Source organism: Herpailurus yagouaroundi, unplaced genomic scaffold (assembly GCF_014898765.1).
Source record: "Herpailurus yagouaroundi ecotype Mexico unplaced genomic scaffold, PumYag 160, whole genome shotgun sequence".
In the NCBI taxonomy this organism is placed as follows: Eukaryota; Metazoa; Chordata; class Mammalia; order Carnivora; family Felidae; genus Herpailurus; species Herpailurus yagouaroundi.
In genome coordinates, this window is record NW_024412401.1 from 3,482,485 (window position 1) to 3,500,526 (window position 18,042).

Sequence of the window (18,042 nt, forward strand, 5' to 3'; positions counted from 1 at the left end):
GTGTAGAAATAAAATTTGTCTTTCTGCTAGGAAATTGCCCCAAAGAACTAATTTTAAGATACTCTATTGAAAAATTTCTACGAAATTTGTGTGTAATGAGTCCTAAAAAGAAATGGCTTGTTTAACATGACTTTGGAAGAAAAGAATACATTTATTAATCCCTCTCTGGTTTTCTCTGAAGACTTACTTCAAAGCATTTTATTCATTTCCATAAAGGACAGAGGATACACACACACGCACACACATACACACACACACACACACACACACACACACACACACACACACACACAATTTTTCCCCCGCATAATTCAAAGGTCAGGGAAAAAGCAATCAAAGGAATGTTTGCTTTCTGGAATTTACAGAGTTCAGTTGTAAAAGTAACTGTAGACCCTTCACCTTCAGAACCCAATCTGTTATTTTAACCTCCTGGACCTCGTTGCTTTCATATTTCTTAAGTTTCCGCTTTAGAAACAGTACAAGTATCAGCTATTCACACGGGAGGTGGGGGGCTAGGTTTCTAATTTTGGTCATTGTGGGAAGACCTTCTGTATTTCAATTGCAATCAACAACAATTGAGAAGGATGCTTCTGGAAGCATAATGGTGTTTATTTTAATTCTGGGTCCCTCATCTCTCCCCAATCCTCATGCCTCTAATTTTCCTGAACTCCCTCCCCCACACCCACCTCCCACTTCAGGTTTAATAATTCTTTAAGGACAAAGAGAACTGAATGTTTTTCATTTCAGGTGGGATCCAGCCATTTAGAACTTGACATGGTACTTAGCTGTCTTGATCTTTTTCCCATAGTGAGAATAAAGAGAAAAAAGAAATATTTGTTTCCTATTTTGAAATAAAGCAAGATATAAATAAGAAGAATGTATACATTTAACAGAAGTCTATCGGGAATCTGCGATGCACTGTGCTTCATGCTGTGAGGATATGAATATGCTAAAAAATTAAAGGTAGATGAGACTGCGAAGGCTGCTCCATCCATAATTATACTGCAAGGAAGAAAATATCTAGTGCTACTAAATATGGTTAAACAAGAAGTGTAAAAGGGTGGAGGAGACCAGGAATGTCTTCATGGCTGGGTGGGCATGTTAGCCATGAAGGATACATATGGTTTAGATTTGTGAAAATGTCCTTTCTCTTCAGCCTCTCTTACTGAAAGAGCCTTCCTGCCACAAGTCTCCACGGCACTTGGATGAAGGAGAATCACTTGCCATTCTGATACTTGGGCTAAAATGATGCTGATTTTCTTGTATCTGGCCTTACATTATTTTATTTTATTTTTGATTTGATTTGATTTGATTATTTTAGAGAGAGAGAGGGAGAGAGAAAGAGACAGAATCTAAAGCAGGCTCCATGCTCAGTGTGGAGCCCAATGTGGGGCTCGATCCCACGACCCTGGGATTATGCCATGAGCCCAAATCAAGAGTTGGACACTCAACTGACTGAGCCACCCAGGCACCCCTGGTCTTACTTATTAAGGACTAAGATGGCATCCTAATTTAATGTGCAATGATATAATTATGAAATTATCTTTGATGATAAGTTGTGTTTTTCTCCAAGAATTTTAATAAAGCAACCTAAAATATGTTCTAATTACCCTTCTTCATAAGGCTTAAGACTCTTGGACTCACTGTATGGCAACCTTTCTCATTTATAAAATGATAAATTACTTTACAACATGACTGAAAAATTCCATTGAAAACATTTGGGATTCTTTTTTGTACACTTCATTGACTGAGATTGTAAATAAAAGGTTTAGATCAATACAACACAAAATGCAGAAGCTTACTTGCAGAGCAGTTTGAAATGGATTATAATATCTTAAACTAAAACCTCATTTTTTTTTTTTTTTGCAAGTTGCATCCTGACTTGATCAAGCTTGACTGTCTACAAGAGAAATACTTTTCCACAAGAAAGCAAAATAAATATGACTATTTTAAAAAATCACTTGGGGGTGCCTGGGTGGCTCAGTCGGTTAAGCGTCTAACTTCAGCTCCGGTCATGATCTCGCAGCCCGTGAGTTCGAGCCCTGTGTCGGGCTCTGTGCTGACAGCTCAGAGCCTGAAGCCTGCTTCGGATTCTGTGACTCCCTCTCTTTCTGCCCCTCTGCCTCTCACGCTCTGTCTCTCTCTGTCTCTCTCTCAAAAATAAATAAACATTAAAAAAAATTAAAAAAAAATCACTTGAAGCTTAAAGCCAGCTTTGCCAATAACAATGGAGGTCTGTATTTGTTACTCTTCAACAGCTTCTCTAAGGAGTGCACAGGTAAGAAGCATGATTACTTTGGAGAAGAGCAAGGGACAATTTCCCAATGGCTTAATTATTTCAGAAACTCCAGCCCTAGATAGATACAAAACAATAGAGTTAAGTACAGAAGGAATCATTTATACAGTTTTTCCTCTCTCTCATAATTACCAAAGTACTCTCCAGAGAAACCCATGTGCCAATAGAAGAGGAAGGGCAGGAGCTGGCTCTCAAATCTCATTGTGAGGTGACTCTCATATACTGTGAACAATCAGTAGAAAATTCATATCCATGGGGCACCTGGGTGGCTCCACTGGTTAAGCATCCAACTTTGGTTCAGGTCACGATCTCATGGTTTGTGATTTCGAGCCCCGCGTCGGGCTCTGTGCTTACAGCTCAGAGACTGGAGTCTGCTACGGATTCTGTGTCTCCCTCTCTCTCTGCCCCTCCCCAACTTGTGCTCTGTCTCTCTCTCTCAAAAATAAATAAATGTAAAAAAAAAAAGAAAATGCATATAAATAAAGACTTTTGCATTCAGAATTTGATAATTTTTAATGACAAATAAGGCTAGATAATGGTTTCAAAATAGATCATATTTGCTTTGGGAAATGTCTGAAAAAAAGATGACAAACATAATAACAATAATACAAATGGCACCTGTTTACTAAGGGTCTAGTATGTGCCTGGCCACCTTGATCATCATGGCTACCCCTTAAGGATTTGATGCACATTTTGCAGATAAGGAAAGAGAAGCATAAAGAAAAATAACTTGTCCAGAACCCCACAACTAGTAAACAGCAACACCCAAGTTCGTCTTATTTCAAAGCCTGTGCTCATCCATTTAATCAAGATTTGCTATACGTATGTCTGAATTAAATAATCATATATAAACAATAGAATTGTTTTAAAAGATTATATGCTAATATGAAAAGTTTCCCAATATACATAGGTAGGTTTTTTTTTAAGTAGAGATTTGTAGGTATAATACGATCCCTGATTTATAAGTAAAACATATAGAAAAATTGCGCATATATTATATATATATATATATACATACATACATACACACATACATACACATCACTGGCATGTGCACAAATTATTTTTGGGGGATTACTAAAAATGCAGTCAATGGGGAGTGGCTTTGGGTAGGGGCTGTTGAAGAGAGAGACTGTCATATTTCATTGTGTATATTTCTCAATATTCTAACTTGTATAACTATATATTTTTATTACCATGTTTTTAAAGACAAGAGGTGTTATCTGTGGAGTGATATCATGGCCATTTTAACTATATATCTGAATTTTTAAATAAAACTAACAAACATTTTCACATAAAAATATTTTTTAAACTACATAAAAAGCATGATTCAAATTATAGTTTTTTCATTTCATATACCTTTATAAATAGTTATATAAAAAGATGCCTTAATATATGTGAATTAAGAGTCCTTGTCATTACAGTATTAGTTAAGAGGACATGCTATGGAAATCAAACTGCCTGGGTGCAAATTTCCCATGTACCACTCGTTATGCCACTTATTTCCAAGCCCTGGGATCTTGGGCCACTAAGCCAACCTCTTTATGCCTCATTTTTTCAGTTACTCAATAGCAATAACAATAGCATCACCCTAAAAGCCTATTGTGAGTATTCAATATGAACACAAGTAAAGGACTTGAAATAGTACCTACAACCCAGTAAGAACTCCATCTAATATATATATATATTATATATAATATATATATGCAACTGTAATCGCATTGATGTGATTCTGTATGTTAGCAATTATTACTATCATCACCATCATTATTATTAGACCCATGTTTTTCAAGTAATTGCATTATATAATCTAGTTAGTGTTCTCCCCATTTCTAGTCAACTTAATGTATTAAGGACACCTGGACCAATGTAAATGAGCTAGGTGAAAATAAAATCAGAAAATGATAAAAAAAAAAAGAAATGGAAAATTCTGGTATCTTTCTTACAGTAATATTCTGCACTACAAAGTCAGGAGCTTCATCATTTGTGGGGTTGATTATAACGTGAAACGGTATCTCCAAGGAGCGTTGCTTCCCATCTGTGACATACACCATGAACTGGTCAGCTGTCGGTTCCATCCTCAGATGTCTGGATTGCACATAGTTAATGTGTAAAGCCTTCATGTCTTTCCACTGGAACGAAGCTAGAGCATACCAACACGGAGCAGGTAAATTAGAAAAACTTTTTTTTTTTCCCCAAGCTACTGATCCTTAATCCTTAACACAATAGCTTATTTCAAAGAAAAGCAAATAAGAGATCATTGCAGTTGACCCAAGAATCAGCTATCGGGGGCTGCTGTAATATCTGTCAGCCATCAACAAAAAACAGATATCCATAAATCATAAGGAAGGATTAAAATCTGCATGGAGAACAGAAAGATGATAACTGCTAACCAGGGTGTGTAGGGACTTCATGACTATTCTTTATATGGTTAGAATGAATGTTAAGAGAGACCTTCCCTTGATAAAAACCACTGCTCCTATAAACAGTTCTTATTATGCTTGGATAAGAAAAAGACTATCTCGGGGTGCTGGGTGGCTCAGTTGATTAACCTCTGACTTTAGCTTGGGTCATAGTCTCATGGTTCATGAGCTTGAGCCCCGCTTTGGGTGAGCTTGAGCCCCGCATCAGGTAAACTTGAGCCCCGCATCGGGTGAGCTCAAGCCCCACTTCAGGATTCTCTCTCCTTTCCTGTCGCTGTTCCTCGTGGGATTCTCTCTCTCTCTATGTTGAGCATTAAGTCACAGGCCAAATGCGTACCTTTAGGGCAATAAATCTTTTTCCCCCAGCTTTATTGAGATATAATTGACCTACAACGCCATAAGTTTAAGTTTTCCCATGTGATGATTTGGTACACACATACGTTGTAAAATGTTACCACAATAATGTTTGTTAACACATCATTCACTTCATGTGATTACCATTTTGTTGTTACAGTGAGAACATTATGCTTTACTCTCAAATCAACTTTCAAGCATACGATACAGTATTAACTAGAGTCACCATGCTATACCTTAGATCCCTGGAAATTATTCATTTTATAACTGAAAGTTTGCACCCTTCAACCAACATCTCTCCACTTGTCCCACCCTCCAGCCCCTAGTAACCACTATTCTACTCTGTTTCTATGAGTACAACTGTTTCAGATTCCACATATAAGTGAGATCATATGGTATTTGTCTTTCTCTAATGTATTTCACTTAACATAATGCTCTCAAAGTCCAAAGTCCATACATATATATATATATGTATGTATTTTTTTTTTTTTTTGCAAATGGCAGGATTTCCTTCTTGTTGTGGTTGAATAATATTCTATCATGTATTTGTATCACATTTGCTTTATCCATTCATCCATCAATAGACATGTAGGTTGTTACCATGTGTTGGGCTATTGTCAATAATGGCACAATGAACATCAGAATATAGACATCTCTTTGATATCCTGTTTTCATTCATTTGAATATATACCTAGAAGCAGAATTGCTGGATCATATGACACTTCTATTTTTAATTTTGTGAAGAATCTCCACAGTAGCTATACCAACTTACATTCCCACCAACAATGCCCAAAGGGTTACCTTTTTTCCACATCCCTACCAGCATTTGTTATCTCTTGTCTTTTTGATAAGAGCTATTCTAACAGGGGGGAAGTGATATCTCATTGTGGTTTAGACTGGAATTTCCCTAGTGATGGGTGATGTCAAGCACTTTTCATGTACCTATTGGCCATCTGTATGTCTTCTTTGGAGAACTATCTATTCAAGCCTTCTGTCCATTTTTAAATCAGATTGTTTGGGCTTCTTTGCTGCTGAGTTATATCAGTGAGTCCTTTACACATTTTAGATATTGATCCCTTATCAGATATATGGTTTATAAATATTTCCTTCCATCCTGCAGGTTGTCTTTCCATTTTGTTGACTGCTTCTTCTGCAGAAGCTTTTTAGTTTGATGTAGTCTTACTTTCTTGATTTTTGCATTTGTTGCCTTTGCTTTTGGTGTCAAATCCAAAAAACCACTGCCAAGATCAATGTCAAGAGTTCACCACCTATGTTTCCTTCTAGGAGCTGTATGATTTAAGGTTTTACATCCAAGTATTTAATCTATTTTGAGTTTTTTGTTTTTTGTTTTTTGTTGTTGTTTGTTTGTTTGTTGCATGGCATAAGACAGTGGTTCATTTTCATTCTTTTGCATGAGGCTGTCCAGTTTTCCCAACACCATTTATTGTCCTTTTCTCAGTGTATATTCTTGGCTCCTTTGTCATAAATTAAATGACCACATATGCATGGACTTACTTCTTTAAAAAAATTTTTTTTATATTTATTCATTTTTAAGACAGAGAGAGAACACAAGCAGGGGAGGGGAAGAGAGAGAGGGAGACACAGAATCCAAAGCAGGCTCCAGGCTCTGAACTGTCAGCACAGAGCCCAACACAGGGCTCAAACCCACGAACCATGAGATCATGACTTGAGCCGAGGTTGGATGCCTAACCAACTAAGCCACCCAGGCGCCCCTGCATGGACTTACTTCTGAGCTCTTTCATTCTGTTCTACTGATCTATATGCCTATTTTTATGCCATACTCTTTTAACACCATAGCATTTTGATTATTAGAGCTTTGCAATATACTTTTAAATTAGAGGACATAATGCATCCAGCTTTATTCTTTCTCAAGATTGCTTTCGGAATTCAAGGTCTTTTGTGCTCCCATAGAAATTTTAGGATTGTTTGTTCTGTCTCTGTGAAAAATGCCATTTAAATTTTGATAGTGATTGCCTTCAAAGCTATAGATGGCTTTGGGTAGTACCGACATTTTAACAACATTAACACTTTTGATCCATGAATATATCTTTCCATTTGCTTATGTCTTTTTCAATTTCTTCCATCAAGACATCAATTCTATGTCTTATAGTTTTTGGTATATAAATTTTTCACTTCCTTGTTTGATTTTATTCTTAAGTATTTCATTGTTTTCAATTCTATTGTGAATGAAATTGTTTGCTTTTTCAATAGTTCATCATTAGTATATAGAAATACAACCGATTTTTTAATGTTTTTGTATCCTAAAACTTAACTTATTTTGTTGACTTGTTCTAATAGTTTTTTGGTGAAATCTTTTTTTTAAATTTTTTCAAGATTAATTATTCATTTTTGAAAGAGACAGACAGACAGAGAGCCCCCATGCAAGAGTAGGGGAGAGGCAGAAGGAGAGACAGAGAGAGAGAATCCCAAGCAGGCTCCACACTGTCAATGCAGAGCCCGTCATAGGGCTTGAAACGATTAACTGTGAGATAATGACGTGAGCTGAAATCCACTGAGCCACCCAGGCACCCCTTAGTAAAATCTTGAGAAATTTCTACATGTGATATCATATAATCTGCAAAAAGAGACAATTTTACTTCTTCTTTCTTACTTGGATACCTTTTATTTCCTTTTCTTGTCTCATTATCCTGGCTAGGACTTTCAGTACTATGTTGAATAAGAATGATAAGAGTGGGCATACTTGTTTTTGTCCTCATCTTGGAAGCAAAGCTTTTAACCATTTAGAGTATGATGCCACTTGTGAATTTGTCATATATGACCTTTATTACATTGGGGTATATACCTTCTATACCGAATTTGTTGACAGTTTTTATCATAAATATTGTTGAATTTTGTCAAATGCTTTTTCTGTATCTATAGAGATGATCATAGACTTTTAGTCTATCAATTTGGTGTATCACATTTATTGATTTACATATGCTGACCATCCTTGCATCCCAGGTAGAATTCCCACTTGATCCTTTTAATGTACCATTTAATGTAAGGTGTATGATCCTTTTAATGTACCATTGAATTCAGTTTGTCAATATTTTCTGATGAATTTTTGCATCTACATTCTTCAGGGATTGGTCTATGGTTTTCTTACAGTATCCTTACCTGGCTTTGGTATCAGGGTAATGCTGGTCTTATAAAATGAGTTGGGGAGTTTTTCCTCATATTCAATGTTTTGCAAGAGTGTGGGAAGAAATAGTGTTAATTCTTCTTTAAAAGTTCAATAGAACCTGCAAAAACATCTGGTCCTGGTCTTTTCTTTCTCGGGAGGTTTTGGATTACTGATTAAATCTCCTTACTTATTATAGGTCTATTCAGGGTTTCTAGTTCATCATGACTGAGATTTGGTAAGTTGTATGTTTCTAGGAATTTATCCATTTCTCTCAGATTGTCTAATTTGTTGATGTATGGTTGTTCCTAGTAGCCTCTTCTGATCCTCTGTATAACTGTGGTATCAGTTGTAATATCTCTTCTTTCATTTCAAATTTTGAGTCCTCTCTTTTTCAGGGCAAGTCTAGGTAAAGATTTGCCAATTTTGTTTATCTTTTTAAAAGACCATATCCTAGTTTCATTAATGTATTGTTTCTATTGTTTTTCTGGTCTCGATTTCATTTATTTCTACTATCTCCTTCTATCTCCTTCTTTGCTATCTCCTTCTTTTTGCTAATTGGGCTTCTTTTTTTTTTTAATTTTTTTTAACATTTATTTATTTTTGAGACAGAGAGACAGAGCATGAATGGGGGAGGGGCAGAGAGAGAGGGAGACACAGAATCGGAAGCAGGCTCCAGGCTCTGAGCCATCAGCCCAGAGCACGACGCGGGGCTCGAACTCACGGACCGCAAGATCGTGACCTGAGCTGAAGTCGGACGCCCAACGGACTGAGCCACCCAGGCGCCCCTTGCTAATTGGGCTTCTTTTGTTCTTGTTTTTCTAGTTTCATGAGTTATAAAGTTATGTTGTTTATTTGAGATAATGTTTTAATGTAAGCCCTATCACTATAAATTTTCTTCTTTGCACTGCTTTCGCTGCATCTCATATATTCTGGTATGTTGTGTTTCCATTGTTGTTTGTTTCAAGATTTTTAAAATTTCTTCTTCTTCCAGTTGTATTGCAAAATAGTTGACATACATCACTGTATAAATTTAAGGTGTAGAGCACGATGGTTTGACTTACATATATTGTGAAATGATTACCTCAATAGGTTCAGCTAACATTCATCTCTTCATATAGATACAGTTTTAACAGAAAGAAAGAAAGAAAGAAAGAAAGAAAGAAAGAAAGAAAGAAAGAAAAAGGGGCACCTGGCTGGCTCCATTGGTACATTATGAGACTCTTGATCTTGGGGTTGTAAGTTCGAGCCCCACTTGGGGTGTAGAGATTACTTAAAAATAAAATCCTTCAAAAAAAGAGAAAAGAAAGGGAAAAAAATTTCCATATGATGAGAAATCGTAGGATTTTTTACTTTTACTTTTTCTGAAGCTTATTTATGTATTTATTTGAGACAGACAGAATGAGCACACGTGGGGGAGGGGCAGAGAGAGAGGGAGGGAGAGAGAGAAAAAAATATCCCAAGCAGGTTCAATCAGTGCTCAGAGCCCGTCATGGGGCTTGAGCTCACAAAACCGTAAGATCACAAGCTGAGTTGCAATCAGGAGTCAGATGTGTAACTGACTGAGCCACACAGACACCCCAGGATTTTTTTAAAATTTCATCCTTGAACCATTGGTTGTTCGGGAGTGTCTTAATTTGCACTTATTTGTGAATTTTCTAGTTTTCCTCCTGTTACTGATTTTAATTTCATACCATTGTGGTCAGAAAAGATACTTGGTATGACTTCAGCCTTTCAAAATTGTCTAAGAGTTGTTTTGTGACACATCGGGTGATAGAATATACCGTGTATGTCTATTGGGTTCATTTGCTCTAATGTACAGTTTAAGTCCACTGTGTCCTTGTTGATTTTTCATCCAGGTGATCTATCCATTGTTGAAAGTGGGGGACTTCAGTACCCAAGTATTATTATTGTATTGTTGTCATTACTTCCTTCAGGTCTGTTAGTATTTGCTCAATATATTTAGGTGCTCCAACGTTGTATGCATATAAATTTATAATTGTTATATTCTCCTGATGAATTTACCCTATTATCATTTTACAGTGACCTTCTTTGTTTCTTGCTACAGTTTGGATTTAAAGTCTATTTTCTCTGTTGTAAGTACCCCTGCTGTCTTTTGGTTTCCATTTGCATGGGATATCTTTGTTCATCCCTTCATTTTGAGCCTACATGTGTCCCTGAAGCTGAACTTAGCCTCTTGCAAGCGGCATGTAGTTGGGTCTTGTTTTTTTCTATGCATTCAGTCACTCTATTAATGTTTTTGTTTTAGTTGTTATTGTCTGAAATACAAGAGCTATTTAAATATCTGAGATACATTCCGTTTTCAAAATTAAAGTCCTCACCTTCAACATCTCAGGCTCACTCTCTCTCTCTCTGTTACACCCATGATACGTGTCCTGATCTTTTCTGCCATTGTCTTTTAAAAGTGCTAAAAGGTTAGGAGAATGAGACTTGTGAGCTCCACCAGATTTATGATATCACAGTATTCTGGGTTGCTATGAAGGTCTTTTAAAACATTCCTTCTTCCGTATTTATTCTTATAGTTTTCCTATGTAACATTTCCACTTACTTTGAAGTAAACTCCCATACATAAGGAAATTCAAAACAGAAAATTAAGCTGAAAAACAATAATTTTCAAAAGTATCAGCTATAATAATAATTCCTTGAATGTATACAGTGCTTTGAACAATTTTGAAGTCCTTACGCAGTCGTTAAGCATGATTTGGTGAGTCAGATACATAGACATAGGCAAGTGACTGCTAGCCACGAAGCCATGACTTACCTATGCTTATGCCCATATTGCTTTTTTCAAAACCTGCAGAAGGAAGAGTGTTTTCAAGGTAGCCAAACTGGGGAAGAGAAACCAAAACAACTTCCAAGTCATCAGCTGCAGTGTCAGGGTCAGTGGCAGACAAATGGTTAATGGTAATGGCTGCTGAGAAACCCTCATCTACAACGAACATGGTACCTGCATACAAATAATAACACAATTATGACTTAGTGTGAAATCCCCTAATCAGAATAGTGAAGACAAAAGGGAGTGATTGTAATTCCAATTCAATTCAATGGGAGAAGCCTCCCATGTGCAAATACGCTTCCATGGGAGATGTTCATTTCCTCCGGCATAATTTCTCCTTACAGTGAAAATATCCAGGGGTAATGGGTGGAATTTAATTTGACTTATGGAATTATATTTTTTTCTTGTACAAGCAAGCCAGACAATAATGGAAAGACAGCAGAAATACTAAATGCTGTAGTACAGCCCTTTAGTCATTCTCAAGGAACTCTGATTTCCCTTGTGTCTCTATAGAAGTGACAAATGAAAATAAGAATTGCCAAACTGTTTTAATGATAAGCCACTAAATGTAGTTTATGTACTCTTCAAGATCAGTTGGTACCTCTGTTTGTCAGAGCGTTAATTGCCTGCAAGCTATTATGAATTACTCATAACGAACATTTTTTCCATGCCTTGGTGCTTAATTATTCTGCAGGGATAAAGCTTCCTTTCCAGAACATTGCTTGGGAGATAGTTTGCAAATTACAATAACATCCATACATATGCTCGTATTTTTTTTTCTAAGCAACAGAACATATACATAATGTCTATGAAGCGATGACTTTCTAAAAAGCAAATAAGGTTAAATGTATATAAATGGTCTCTCTGGTATTTTCATTCTGTTCTAATAGAAATTATTATGGAGAAAATAAATTACTCTCTCTCCAGCAGACAAATGATATTTCCCCATGTGAAATAAAGCCAGAATATTTGAGGATTCCAATGTTGTCCTGATCCCAACACACACACACACACACACACACACACACACACTCACAAACATACTTGCACTCTCTCTCCACACAGAATTACCTAAATTTTGAAACAAATAAATTCCTTTGCCCTGCAATCTTTTATACACTTTGAGTTTTCCACAAATTTGCATTGAGGCAATTATCATAGGCAATTCTGTAGTTTATTTTAACTATAATTCAAGTGCATATTATTTCACTAAACCACAGTTATGACACTAGGTGAGATGTTAGAACTTTAATAGAAGAAAACATTGTCACCTATTGCAATTGAAGGTGATTGGTTGTCCACTGGGTGTACTGTGATGTTGAGGTCATACACTGGAAAGGACTCATGAAGAGGAACAGATGGATGAGGCCCATTGTAGCAACAGCCATTCACATAAGGACCAGCTTCTCCATCCGAAACCACCAATGTAATGGTATCATAACAAGGCACCAGGCCAATCTCACCACCTGGAAAACACACCGTCGCTGAAACCTGACTTTGTAAAAAACACAGAATACTAAGATGAAATCGACCTACACCTCTTCCACAAGCATAGAATGGCAAAGAAAGGAGCTTATGTGGCTACAATATAAAACCCAATTTTATCACTAGGAAATTAAATAGTCGTGAAAATAATGAAAAAATGCTTGCCCATCTGTTGCCTCTAGTGAAATCTCTGCCAGCCCTCTATCACCATATGGAGGGGCAAAAAGGGGCTCACAAGGGTCTGACCGTTCACAAAGGAACATGGGAGAGGCACAAAGCTTGACTAGGGAAGGTTTCATTCTTCCTTCATAAGTGTTTAGTGATAGGACCCACCTCAGGGAGAGTAGAAGGCACCCCCGTCCTTCCAAGTGCATTGTCTTCCCATTTACATTAACTACCTTAAGTGAACACACATCACCCACACCACAGTTATGAGAAACAGAAGCTGGGAAGGCGAAATAGAAAGATAATCCACATTTTTGTCGTTTTAGTATTTTCCCCATTATATAATAGCCAAGGTGCTAACAAAATAGCAACGTGACATGGCATAGAAGTTGCATTTATTTTTGTTTCCCCTTTTACTCTTTAGGGCTTATGCTCATGGGATTTAAAATGGCCCCAACTGGGGCGCCTGGGTGGCGCAGTCGGTTAAGCGTCCGACTTCAGCCAGGTCGCGATCTCGCGGTCCGTGAGTTCGAGCCCCGCGTCGGGCTCTGGGCTGATGGCTCAGAGCCTGGAGCCTGTTTCCGATTCTGTGTCTCCCTCTCTCTCTGCCCCTCGCCCGTTCATGCTCTGTCTCTCTCTGTCCCAAAAATAAAAATAAACGTTGAAAAAAAAATTTTTTAAATGGCCCCAACTTGGGGCACCTAGGTGTCTCAGTTGATTAAGCATCTGACTCTGGATTTTGGCTCAGGTCATGATCTCACGGTCATGGGCACTGGGCGTGGAAGCTGCTTAAGAGTCTCTCTTTCGTTCTCCTTCTGCCCCTCCCCTGCTCACATGTGTGCATGCTCTCTCAATAAAAAATTAATAAAAATTGAAAGGTAAACAAAATGGCCCCCAACGTAAGCAGTGGGAGAAAGAAGGAAAAAAACGTCAGGATTTGATAGTTTATCAGTAAACCAGCCAATCTGCTCTTGGGTTACTAACTAACAGCACAAAGATAGAAGCACTCACTATCCAGGGGACAGAAAAGTTCTGCAGAAGTGCTGTTGGTAATTCTCATGCTTCACACTGAAAGTGCCATGAGGGACGCAAATGTTGGAAGTTTTAATGAGACTGGCACACAAAAGATCAGGGACATCGTCTATTTTCACAAGACACATTGGTCAAATTTACACAATACTGTGCTTGGCATTATTCTACCTGCTTAAAATAATGAAAGGAAAATCAAGAGATGATATTATTGAGCCACCAAATGATTAAAGGATGAGACAGCTAGGCTTAGAAGAAAAAACAGAGTTGAAGTTGAGAGAATTAGAATTAAATAATCAGCTTTAACTTTAGAAGCAGCAAAAATTAAGATGCCTCTCATATATTCATATTTATCAAAACATAAATGGGCATAAAGCTTATCTATTCTTCATTCACTTGATAAATATATATTTAGTGCCTCGTATCTGATAATTAGTAGGCTGGGTGCTCCAGCAGAGAATCAGGCAGACATTTGGAAAATGTCAGGCGGTTCAAAAGAATGTCAAATGCCAAAAGACCTTTTATGGGTCAGGCACTGACACAATCTAATGGTAGAGAAAGAAATGTAGTGGATCATTGATGTGTATATGTATTAAGAGGAGCCGTATGAAATCGCCACTATTAAGTCCAATTAAATGGAAAATTCACGTATCTCAGCCTGAATACGTATGGGGGGCTGAGAGAGAAGAAGATGAAAGTATTGGCTGACAGTAGCATGGGGGCAAGGCACACATGGCAAGGAAAGTCAGGGAAGTTTTTCCAGATGGCTCTGCTGGCTTTATACCACGCATTAAATGATAATTACTTTACCAGGCAGATGAGGCAAAGAATTGAGATGGGGGAATGAGAACCTGCAGGAAGAGAAGTGGAAAAATCGTTCTAGGAAGAGTAGAGAGCTTAAAAAAAAAAAAAAAGGAAACATGGTACCTTCCATAACTGTAATTTTGATATAGTGGAAGCTTAGGTACATTTACAGAAAAGCTGGAAAAGCAGGCTGAGCATCTAGTCACAAAAAAGGCTACAACATGGATGGCCAAGTCTCTACTTTGAATGGAGTACAGTCTAAGGGCAGGATTTATACTTCGAACTGTTAACTGTGGCGTTATTCAAAAAAACATGTTAAGTCTGTTTATTCATTTTGAGAAAGAGAGAAATATGCACAAGGGAGGGAGGGGCAGAGAGAAGGAGAGACAGAATCCCAAGAAGGCTCTCTACCACCAGCGCAGGACCCCATGCAGGGCTTGAACTCACAAACCATGACCTGAGCAGAGATCAAGAGCCGGATGCTTAACTGACTGCACCACCCAGGCAGCCCTAAAAAAATTTTTTTAAAGACTTCATGTTTAATGTTGGGAGAATAGTAAATTAATCATGTAATTTTACATCATAAGATATTATTCAATTACTAAAATTTACGTTTACAATAACTTTATAACATTTAATAAATATTTTAATAAACATGTTAGCTGATAATCTCAATGAAAAATGTAATCAATAAAACTACAGACACGATTGCAACTATGTTAAAAATTATGATTAGAAAAAAGAAAACAAAGTACTGAAATGTTAACAGTGATCATCTCTGAGAGGTAAATAGGAGATTTTTCAAAACCTCATTATGCTTTTCCATACTTTCCAAGTTTTTTGAAATGAGCATGTAGTATTATTTTTATACTCATGGAGAGCAAATAATATTGGTGACAAGATTATCTTCAGGTGGCCTTTATAATCAACATATAGAGGCAAGCACAGAACACAGAAATTTCAGGTCCTGTGGTCTTTCCCACGCAGTGCTAAATTACTACCAATTGAATAATTGGGTGAACATTACAAAGAAACATCATTCAAATAATCAACCATCTTTGGAATTGGCAGTATTTCTCCTAATTTAGTAACATAACCCCAATACAACAACAAAAAACATCTATCTTTAGTAATTTGCCTAGTGTCCTAGTAGGTCTCATGAAAAAAAATTAGTCCACAGTCCCTTACGTGGCCATCATACCAGAAGAGATTTATAAATACGTAAACTGTTGTTCAGCACTTAGAGCAAGGCACTGGAAGAAAAGACAGATTCATAGCACCCCTAATTTATGTATGCATGAGCCTGCCATAAATGTGAAAATTACGTGAAACTCGATAGACGTTGGGCTTTGGCCCCTTTTCTGCCCATCTATATGAGATCTATTGGGGAAATCAAAATGAAGCACCTACCTGTGGACTCTTGAGAGACATCGAACATGTGGACTATGTTCCCCAGGACAAGGATACGACCAGTGAAACCCTTCCCAAGACTAAACACACTTAAGAAGATAAGGGGAGGAGTGCCCAGGTAGCTCAGTCTGTTAAGCACCTGACTCTGGTTCAGGTCATGATCTCATGGTTTGTGGGTTTGAGCCCTATGTCGGGCTCCGTGCTGACAGCTCAGAGCCTGGAGCTTGCTTTGGATTCTGTGTCTCCCTCTCTCTCTGCCTTTCCCCTGTTTATACTCTGTCTCTCTCTGTCTCTCTCTCTCTCTCTCTCTCTCGCTTTCTCAAAGATAAGTGAATATTAAAAAAAGAAGAAGATAAGGAGATGCCATTTTTTAAAAAGATGTCTGGGGGCTCCTGGATGGCTAAGCATCTGACTTTGGCTCATGTCATGATCTCACGGTTCAGGAGTTCGGGCCCCTCATCAGACCCTGTGCTGGCAACTCAGAGCCTGGAGCCTGCTTCGGATTCTGTCTCCCTCTCTCTCTGCCTCTGCCCTGCTCACGCTTTGTCTCTCTCTCTCTCTCCCCAGAATAAATAAAACATTAAAAAAAATTTTTAAATATTATTTCACAATATTCCCCCACTTCCAAATTAATCCTTACCTATCTCAATCCCCCCACCCCAAGTTCCCACTCCCACGCGTTGCTTGTATTCCCCATGTTCTTTCAAATAAGAAAATGATCTGAATCCTGATACCCCTTATTCCCTCTACCACTCACCTGGCCTTATCTACCCATCATGCATCCCCATGGAATCCACAGATGAGAGTGGCGTATGGATGAGTACACATGAAATTGTAGCAGAGTGCGATAAAAGGCAACCAGAGGAAATATGCAGTATTATTACTGAGGAGGTGCCCTCAACCCAGAGATCAGAAGACATGCTAGGGGCAACGACTAATGAGGTACCGATATGTGACACTATCATCTTTGCACGTGAGTGGGTCTATCTATTTAAATTAAAAGTCCTTCACAGCTGAGTCTGGGTTATACTCCTTTGAAGCCCCAAATGCCTAGCACCATGCCTTGCAATAACAGACACTGAATTCACAGTTTCTCCATTTGAACATTGTACATGAGGAACAAATGCTACCTGGGTAACAATATAATGTGATGCCGGAAATGAAAGCACGAGGCTAATAAACAAGCGTTTACTGCATCACTAATTTGGGTCCATCACTCTGTAGTGCTGTGGGTGTCACACAAAGCGTAAGATATCACCTTGGCTTTTCAGGAACTCAAAAGGCAGACAAGTTACTTCTTAGGAGCTAGCTGGTGATCGAGTAAACTTTTAAAATTAATAATATAATTTTCTTAGGGAGCTTCCTTCAGGCATTTCTGTTATGATTTATGGGTCCCAAAGATGTGATGGTCAAAGAAAATCTTCTACAGATGGACCAAAGAGGGAATGCGGACAACCCCAGGGTGAATTGAAGGTCTGTTGGAGGGGCGCCTGGGTGGCGCAGTCGGTTGGGCGTCCGACTTCAGCCAGGTCACGATCTCGCGGTCCGTGAGTTCGAGCCCCGCGTCGGGCTCTGGGCTGATGGCTTGGAGCCTGGAGCCTGTTTCCGATTCTGTGTCTCCCTCTCTCTCTGCCCCTCCCCCATTCATGCTCTGTCTCTCTCTGTCCCAAAAATAAATAAAAAACGTTGAAAAAAAAATTTAAAAAAAAAAAAAAAGGTCTGTTGGAAGCATCAAGAACAAAGCAGCAATAATACAGGCTCCTCCTCCACTCTTTGAAATTGATCGTATAACTGAGATCAGAAATCCTTCTAAATATGGTGACTCTACTTTAAAAAAAAATGGGATATGAGCTGCTCTTACTGCTGCTTCTTTTTAAATTCTTTTTTAACGTTTATTCATTTTTGAGAGACAGAGAGAGACAGCATGAGCAGGGAAGGGGCAGAGGGAGGGAGACCCAGGATCCGAAGCGGGGTCCAGGCTCCGAGCTGTCAGCATAGAGCCCAACACGGGGCTTGAACTCACAAACTGTGAGATCACGACCTGAGCCGAAGTCGGACACTCAACCGACTGAGCCACCCAGGCGCACCTGCTTCTGCTGCTGCTTCTTTTTTAATGAGAGCAAGCACGGAGACCATA

The 18,042-nt window shown here is 38.2% G+C and overlaps 1 protein-coding gene across 18 annotated transcripts in view; it reads right to left on the reverse strand.

Moving 5' to 3' along the window:
- The window catches only part of FREM1 (FRAS1 related extracellular matrix 1), a 185,816-nt gene that overhangs the window by 57,792 nt on the left and 109,982 nt on the right, over positions 1-18,042 (reverse strand). For all 18 annotated transcript variants that reach the window (XM_040481274.1, XM_040481277.1, XM_040481269.1 and 15 more), the window contains 3 exons: positions 12,284-12,478; positions 10,998-11,183; positions 4,243-4,439 (listed from right to left, as the gene is read on the reverse strand). In XM_040481274.1, coding sequence (XP_040337208.1) covers positions 4,243-4,439; positions 10,998-11,183; positions 12,284-12,478 — 578 coding nt within the window. The remainder of the gene's footprint in view (positions 1-4,242; positions 4,440-10,997; positions 11,184-12,283; positions 12,479-18,042) is intronic.